General features: G+C 35.4%; 1 protein-coding gene across 1 annotated transcript; it reads right to left on the minus strand.

Moving 5' to 3' along the window:
• Window positions 1-1725: 1725 nt before the first annotated feature.
• Window positions 1726-3457, minus strand: LOC8271878. Its single transcript, XM_025158184.2, is given in 2 exon segments — window positions 1726-1869; window positions 1872-3457. Coding segments are annotated over 2 exon segments (1524 nt in total). The 5' UTR covers window positions 3262-3457; the 3' UTR covers window positions 1726-1735.
• Window positions 3458-9657: the final 6200 nt, after the last annotated feature.

Consider the following 9657-nt stretch of genomic DNA (forward strand, 5'->3'; position numbering starts at 1 on the left):
ATAACTAGAACTATAAAGCATTATATATAAAGTCAAAAAATCAACCATATGTAACAAAATAATAAAGATAATATGCAATTTCTAATGTTCTAGAAAAGATGAGGATATTAGATGAATATTGATACTCATTTTCTCGTAATTCCAAATCTCAAAATAAAACCAATAATAAGTCAATTGAGTAGCCACATTGGAATCACAATTTTAACAATGTCAAAATTATCAATTAAAAGCAAAACTGAGAAGCTGAGTTTGTAATGATTTAACAACAGAGAATAGTTTAGAATTAAAATATATAAAGACCACATGGTGATCCAGAAGTATGCAGACAAGAAGTGGCTCGAAAACAGAACTAGTTCAAAGACTAACCTTCTTATTTGGGAACAAGTTCAAAGGTTTTGTTCTTTCAAATAGGAAAAGAAATTGACAGTTTGCTGGTCTAGCAAACATTAATTTTTTTAGTCTTCTACGGTAGTCCAAATCCTAGGGAATATTATTAGTTTTATGAATTGAAGATCATAATGGTATGAGATTTATCTAAATCAATAGTTTCATTTACTTTGTCAATGCTTAGTTTACATAGAATCAAACAGTAAAATTTCCAACAATTGTTCCTATCTCATTTATGATACCTATTATATCTAGCTTTCAAACGAGCCCAAAATCAGTCCTAATACCTAATACCATCCTATATACGGAGCCAGAAAGAACTCTTGTGTCAAAGAATTCACAAGAAATTCCATATGTAATATTGCTGCATCAATAATTCTAATACTTCCTCACTGAGCAAATTGGCAGACATGAACCTCAAGAAATAAAGAAGCTTCAAAGTATTGTGGATGTACAGTCCAAATGAACAGTTTCTCGAAAAATTAGTGATTTTAGCAACGAGAAATAGACCACACAGGTTTATATAGTTTTTGAAAACAAAACAGAGAAAATGTGCATGAGAAATAACTTCACTTGACAAAAACAATTAAAAGATAAAAGAATATAAGCAAGGGACAATCAGATATATATTGGCACTTGATTCAGACATTTAAAGATAAATCCATGATATAGCTTGCGCCAGTGCTCTTATACCAACACTTGCAACATGCTCTAGGCTATATTAAGAGGATAGGATATAGCTAGTTCGCCTCCACAAAATTCTGTAAAATTGAATGTATTGACAAGAGTTTCTCATGAAAATCATTGTTGAAAGAATAATGCTTACCTCTTACCCATTACCCTTGAAATCAAATGGCAAAATCCAAACTGCATAAAGAAAAAAAAGGCCTAAATAGGAAGAGTAGTTGCAAAGAGCTGCTAATATCCTTTCCGCATGGCTGCATCATAGGATGTATCACTTCAGGTGGGAAGCTGCAAAATAGTTCAGAGACTTCAGCACATTATGGTATATATCAACAACAAATCAAGTTAATTGATTAATTTCATAAGCCTGAATTTGTTAATTCCAGTCTTCTAATTTATGAGACGCCAAGGCATTTAGATGCTTGCTCCAGTAACATAAAGTAGAAAAACTTAAGCTTTAACCCATTGATAAAAACAAAAAGTAAATAGATAAATACACATCTCAATAGAAGTTATCTGAAATAAAAAAAAATTGATTTGGACACACAATTATATTGTACCAAAAAATTTTCTTGTATGATGCATTTTACAGTAAACAAATAAAGCACATAAAAGAGTGATTGCTAGATCAGCAACATTTTCAACTACCTATTACTGAGTGCCACTAAGAATGATCTCCAGATAAGCCACTTGAACAGGCAGAAAATTGCAGAGCAGAAGGGCAAACCTCTGTTGAATCATTAGAAGATGTTAATGATTCCAAGGAACAACTCAGCACTAGTCCAATTGCGAAACTATAAAACGTTCATAAAGGCAGTTGAAACTATTTTCAGGATTTGACATCTGATTTAACCTTCTCCTAGTATACTTTATTGAATAAAGGTCAGGCTTTCTATTGTCTCTTTCATCTGTCGGTGTTCTCCTCCTACTATACTTTCTCAAATACCGATCAAGCTTTCCATCATATTTTTCATTTACGGAGATTCTCCTAGAGTACTTTCTCAAATACGGATCCGGTTTTTTATTGCATCCCTCATCTGCAGAGGTTCTCCTAGCATACTTTCTCAAATATACCTCTGGTTTTCTATTGCATCTTTCATCTGCAGAGGTTCTCCGAGTATACTTTATTGAATATCGATCAGGCTTTCCATTGCATCTTTCATCTGCAAGTACTATGAATCCATCTCCCTGCCTACAAGAATGAGCCTTGGAGTTCATCACTTTATCGAAACAACTTCCTTCTCCTTCTTTTAACCGAATATCAGAATCTTTAGCATCTCGTCTGCTCAAGTTCTCATCAATTCCATTTGATCCAAAAGAATCCATATGCAATGAAGAATCATAACCTGAAACCCTAACTGGAACAGAGGGGCCAGCAGCAGGTTTACCGCCATTAGAATGATTGAGTTTTCTACAAACACGACCTCTAACCAATGGACTCGAACCAGCTGAATCGAGTGAACATAAATTGCTCAAAATCCTAGGCGAGCTATTCAACGCAAGATGCAAGTGCAAGGCCAATTGTACATCATCAACATTGGCAATGCCATTATCATCTCTCTCAGATACCAAGTCGAAAGCATTATGGACCAACTGAGCAGCCTTTCTTGCAGCTAAAGCCTTCTCAACAACCAACTCTCTAGCCTTAGCGGCTGCCTCAACTTTCCTCTGAACATCAAAATCGGCATCTCTAACTACATCCTCAAGCGAACTGTACTTACAGTTACTCTTACTCTTCTTGGTGCGAAAACATGCTCTTCTAGAGGCAATTGATTTGGGTACCCAACAATCAACACATACAGAAAACTTAGAAGAAAACGACCAAGGGGCAAAATTGGAATAATTGGAAAAACAAGTTCTGTGTATAATGCGTTTACATTGGGGGCAACGGAAGAGGCAACTATTATCAGAAGAAGATAAATCTTTGAAACAGTAAGCACAAATATGACAAGATTCAACACGGAAAAAGCAGATTTTACAGAGAAGGACGATCCGCCATTCGCTGTATAGAGTTTGGAGTCTGCCGCTGCTGCTGTCGTTATTCTTGCCATTGCTGCAACAATCTACTCGAAAACCGCAAGAATGGCATTCTGATAAGTTTGGCAAATCTCTCGTCTTCTTGTAATTCTTCTTCATATTATTATTATCGTTATAACTGTTTTCTTCTTCCTGCTGTTGTTGGGAATCCATATTCGGATGCAAAACCAACTAAGATTACATTAGGGTTTTTGCAAAATGAATCAGATTTTAGGAGGATTCTTGATTTTTGTGATGTTCAATTTGTGAGGGTCGTTAAAAGACTTTGTTTGAAACTCACGCGCTGCAGGTTGATAATTAAAGCCGTTTAAAATGCAGATTTGGTAAACTCAGCGGACAATTATTTCAGATATTTTAATCTTTTAGTTTTACTCGATAATTTATCAAAAGTGACCAATTCAAAATATTTACACAAACTTTATATGCCTATGAATAGAACATGAGCCGATTTTAATTTTGGGAGAAGGTAAAAAAGAAAAAAAAAAAGAGCACGTGGTTCAAGGCATTTTAACTTTTAAGTACGTGTTATTCTTGTGACACTTTATTGTATGCTCAGTATGTTAATAAAATGCTATTATATTTTATTGACATGTTAATTATCGAATGATGTGGCACCGGTGATTAGATTATAAATAATAACAATGGACACCACTAATTGTGTTAAAAAATTAAAATCTCTAAAATAAAAGGAATATAAATATATTAAAAAACCTAGTTCACTTTGAAAAAATCTATTTCTAACTAAAACATCCTTTTAATTTTATAATATAAAAAGAATTATGTTAGCATCACAAGATTCATCTTTTTCACAATCAAAAAGAAGATTGATCCATATGGCAGGTTTTCTAACTGCAACTGTAGTGTGTACACACCTGTTCGGATGGCACAAACTCCTAAAAAAAGGGAAGAAAATTTCGAGGGTATGCACTATTTGATAATCTACAAGTGAGACATGTGAATTTCTTAGGTGGATTGATAGAAGTTCTTGCTAGAGGTGCTACTAGTTTATACCTTGATTGCAACAACAATAAACAAATGTGAGGACAAGATTACTGTGTGTAAAGCGGAGGAAGTGGAAATGACACATGACCTTAAGAATTATGAAAAGAAACCGAGAATGTATGAATTGAAGGTTGCTTTCTTAATTGAAGAAAATATGAAGTTACATGAAGAGGTTGTGAAGCATCAACCTGCTGCCAAATTGTGGAAGCTTTTTATTTTCTTGATTGTGGTAGTTATGATTTTCTAGTTTATAATGAGTGGTAAGAATTATAGTTATAGTGGGATTGAAAGTCACCTGTTATATTTGCCATAAGATGTGATATACTTAACTTAGCTCCACACTGTTTGTTAAAATGCCTCAATGAATGCAGTAATGCAAATGTAATGAATTTAGCTTGGCAATGAAATTCGTTTGCCTTTATTATTTATATTATTATATCTTAAATTCAAATGGAATGAATTTTGCCATGAATTTTGTAAAGGTCCATAGAAATGAAAATCAAACTTGAATAAATAAATTACACATAAATGTAGAAAAATTAGAAGCAAGTAAAGTTGAAAGCAAATTGGAAATGATCTTTCTCATTATAAGAGAAATAAGCGTTGCATAATTGGTTTTTTTTTTTTCCCTAATTGACAAACATCTTGAGTTTTTATAATTCTTCCAATATTTCTAGTTTGAACTAGAACAAAAACAAATATTCAACTTCATAACAAAAGAAACGAACAGTTTTATTACAAGCATTATCTTTCATGCCTCTATTCTAAATTTTTCAACCTTTTTTCTTAAGATTTCTTTTGCTTTGGATTTGCCTTTAACCATTGTTGCAAGTTCAAAAGCCCTCTTGAAATTTTTAAAGCTAGTTGAAAGCATAGAAGGAAGCATGAGCTGTGAAATTGAGGTCTGGAGAGTGGATTTAGATCAAATGCTTGAGGAGTGGTGATAGGCTATTTATGTAGTTACAATCTAAGGCAGTGAACCTATCGATCCAGAGTAGCACTAATAGCAAGTATCAAGGTCGTATTCTCGGGAAAGGGTGATCCTAGAACTACTGCAGCGTCTTATAATATCTAACCTTAACAAAATCGATGAAGTTACTATTCTATGACTAGATGCAAGCTAAGTGATTAACTAAATGTCAAACAGTCTGCAAAGATTTAGTGAAACAATTAAAGGGAGAAAGCAAACCCAATGAGACCTAAGCTAGTTGAATTTTAGTGAAGGTAGAGATATATTGATTATCAATTGTGATTACTCGTGAGCGGATTCTAAATTGAATTCGATTTTCCTCTCGAGAACATTAAATCCCTAAACCTAAGAACCTAAATGATGGAATCTCTTCCTAATGATTAATTTTAGGTTAGTCTTAAGATTAAATCCACTACTATTAAGAGTTGTTAATTCTTAATCCGGCTAGTCAATTATCCTTATCTCTAAGTGATCATTAACCAGTTCTTGCTATTCAAATTTTCAATTACTAAATGAATTTCTCAATTACATAAAGTAATCTAAATATCACAATTCACAATGTCTCATGAATAATGCGATTTCTTATTAATAATGAAAGCAAGAAGAAAACAAGCATTGATAATCAAAATTTCATAAACATTAAATGTAATCCAACAACAAAGGAACCCCAATAGGTTCAACAATTCTAGCTACTTATGCTAATAAGTAACATAAAGTAAGAAACAAATACAGAAAAGCAAATTGAAAATATGTACACCCTTCTTCTTCAAGTCAGATGAACAGCCCTAAATCCCCAAATCTGAATGATGAACCTCAAATTGCCTCTTGAATGCCTCCAAATCCACTGGAATCTGTCCTTCAATATGCGAAATAGTCTCCCAAATTCGAATATCGAAGTCTGGAAAAGGGTGGCTCATACGTGTACGTGAAAAATCAAGTCAGAAAATCAAAACCTAGCAAAATAATTCGATTTTGCCTATATAATTGTCCCAGCACGGCCGTGGTCAAGTCTAGGCCTTGCTGGACCTCCGAGTCCCAAAAATTCGGTCTTCTCCCTGATTGTGCTCTCGCCGGTGTTGAGCCACCACGGGTCATGATGGAGGCCGTAGTGGCCTCAAAAAACCGTGCCAAAATGACACTTTTGGGGTCAAATGGTTCAGCACGGCCAGAGTCCAGGCCGTGCTCAACCTTGAAATGGTAGCCATTGCTCAATTTTGATGGATTCTGGTATGTATTTGCACATATCTCCCTTGACTACTAATAATGTCCATCGATGATCACCTGAAAAACATGAAAGGAGCCAAAACACAGGTGATTCTACCATAAAACAAGATAACTATGCACAAAAATGGAAGTAATTGGGCATATAAACATGTATAAAACAATGCATATCAAATCACTCTACGCTTAAGCTTTTGCTTGTCCTTAGGCAATCAATAACTCAATACATATATAAGCAACAATCACCCCTCAAAATCCATGCTAAAGTTCACAACTTAACCGTATTCAATATATAAAGAATGAAACTCGAGTAGCTAAACAAATCATATACCTTCACAGAAGAATTATAGTAATACCATCTCGAAGTACAACTTATATAACAACTCAGCATTAAAGACCAGGAACCATTGCCTCACAGGAAGCTCTCAAATCACTCACAGTATTTACAGGTAAATAAGAAAATTTCCTCAATGCAGCTGCACAAAACTTGTTTACCATAAGCTTGCTCATAAATCTCATCTTCGCTACTGCGAATAAATGAATACCAAAATCAAAAGGTCTTTACAAGGGTTGAAATGTGGCTAAGGTAAAGGTAAGAATATTTGGATAGAAGTGTAAAGTATACTGAAAAATTATTTAATTATTTAGAATGAATACTTCAGGAGCTGAATGCCAAATCAAAAAACAATACTCACTAAGCCTTATTTGAAGTAAATGACGCTTACAAGAATTAAATCCAAAAGAGAAAAGAGCTAAGAAATAAGTCTAAATTTTTTTATATATATGCCACAGCAGCTTACACAGGGCTGCATGATTAGTGACATAAACAACGAGAATAGTTATACAATTTGGATTAAAGGGAGCATCAAAGAATGATTAAAAAGACTAAGTGAATTTATAACAAAACTAGGCACTATGATTCCATAAAAGAAGAAGTATAACACCTAATAATTTAGTATACAGGGTGAAAGAAAAGATAAATGTAGAGAATGGTGTAGATGTAGTGTATAGATGCAAATCATGAAGAAAAGGTTAAGGCTCAAAACTGGCTGACTAACGGAAATAAAGGGTAAGCTTTTGGCTAGATATGGTGAATTCTAAGTTTCCCAAATCATCTAATGGTATTCAAAAGTTTATGTAACCTCAACAAGTATTACAGAGTAAATTCTAGAAACAATATTAAGTACAGTGCACACTCAAATAAGAAAAATCATGAGCACAATTTGCAATAGATGCTAAAATTTTGGTTCAAAAACTCACGTTTAAAGTGGCTAAAATTTGCAATTGGTTCCCAGGCTTATCAATTGAATCATCATATAAATTGTATAAGAGATTGGCATAATCAAAGTTCAAAGATAAAAGCTGTAAATTTAAGGAACTCAAGCAACACCGGGTTTAACCCGGCCAAATTGACATATTGAATACAGTGAAATTGTTTTCCAAGAACAAAATTCGAGAGGGATAATCAATTATTAGTGTGTGAATTAAGTCATTAATTATAAAAGAATAAACTAAGCTTAAACATCATGAATAACCTAGGTCCTAACATCCTAAAAATAGTCCATTATCATTGCCTAAACAATCAAGGGATAATAAAACCACAGATGCCCACCCCACACTTGAGTATAACACTGCCCTCAGTGTTAGAAAGAAAAAGGATATATAACATAGCTAGCACATAAGAAGAGTGAAGATCATATTAAATGTACATAGCATAAAGGCAAGGCAAAATGTTCCACTAAAATAACATAAGATAAAAGAAAAATGAAAGAAAATAAAATAAAATGAAAATGCAAAAGGAAACGAAAATAAAATAAAATAAAAATAAAAATAAAAAAAGAAAATAAAAAGGAAAAGGAAAAGAAATAGAACACAAATTTTTGTCATTGCTGGTAGTTTGCCGAAGGCACATCCTCACTGGCTGGATCTGCTGGAGGGTGAGGAGTAGGGGAAGGCACTAAAGGAGGGGGCGGTGCTGGTGGCACAGGATCTGTGAAACAACCTGCTAGATCAAACTCCATATCATTGATGAATCGCTAAGATTGTGCTCCAAAATTCGCCATCTTTTGTATCTGCTCCGCCATTAGGACCGTCTGGGTGGCCTGCCTATCCAATCCATGCATAAGCTGCTGGAGCATATCATTTAACCCCTGGAACTGTGCCCCAGTCTCATCTTGAAATTGCCCAAACTCCTTTCTGTGCTGCACAAACTCAGTATAGTGTTGCTGCTGTAAATCACAAACTCGATCTAGTCGGTCAGCCAAAGCACTAATTTGAGCACTCGATGTCCTTGTAGAGTAAGAAGAGAAAACTCCAGATGTAAGCATAAATACTCTGGCCGGATTAGGAATCCTAACATCTGGAATCTTAGCAGTGGGATCTTGGGCTCCTGAGCTGCTGCCTCTCTAGCCTTATTGACTATTGCACTGACGAGCCTGTACTTAATGCCATGTGGGTGTCAAGTGGTCGTGATCATCTGTCTAACCCCTAATGGTGTCATGTCACCAATCTGAGAAAGCTCGGCCATATAGTCGTCCAGTACATCCAATCTCTTGGCCAATCTAGTCACATATAGGCCAATGCAGCAGTGCATCTTCTTCTAGGCGTCGACTATGAAGGAACGGACTTGAGAGCCAACAAACATCCCATGTCAAGATTCTTACAGTGTTGCATAGCCTAGAGAATGAATACATCAGTCTGTGTGACTGCTCCAAAACTATCTCCTTGACCTGTAATAGTGTAAGCTAAAAGTGTATGAAGATAGCATAGATGATTCGGAAGGCTAGATGCCTTAGACCTGTTGAGATAGTACAATTCTGGCCTGAGTACTAATGAATCTCACATGGTGTCGTACGAGATGGGGTGGATGTAGATGTATCCCTGATACTCCTTGCCCGAGGTCTCATGCTCAGTCCATAAACCTAAGTGCATCCCGAATTGTGGAACTGATATTGAGAACTCCCTTTCTCCAACTCTGAAGCAAACTGCATCAGGCTAATGATAGTTTGTGATCTGTTGCTGTAGGAAGAAGGTGCTTAGGAATTCAATGGTGAGCTCACGGTAGGTAGGCTCAATGATGTCGAAGAAGCGTGCGTAAGGCAGTGTGTCAAACAGTGCACGAACATCCTGAGCCAATCCCACTCTCTCTAAGGATACAAAGTCAATGCATCGTCCAACCATTACTTGCTTCCATCTCATGACTTGGAACCAGCTCTTGTTATCAGCATTTTAAAATGTCCATAAGTGATGTCGACCAGGTGTAGGTGGATTTGCATCTACTATTCTTCGTGCTCGGACTAGTTGCTGTTGTGGTGGGGGTGCTAGCACTGGTGCTGGTGTTGGTGCTGGTGCTGGTG

The sequence above is a fragment of the Ricinus communis genome, chromosome 8 (genome assembly GCF_019578655.1).
Source record: "Ricinus communis isolate WT05 ecotype wild-type chromosome 8, ASM1957865v1, whole genome shotgun sequence".
NCBI lineage: Eukaryota > Viridiplantae > Streptophyta > Magnoliopsida > Malpighiales > Euphorbiaceae > Ricinus > Ricinus communis.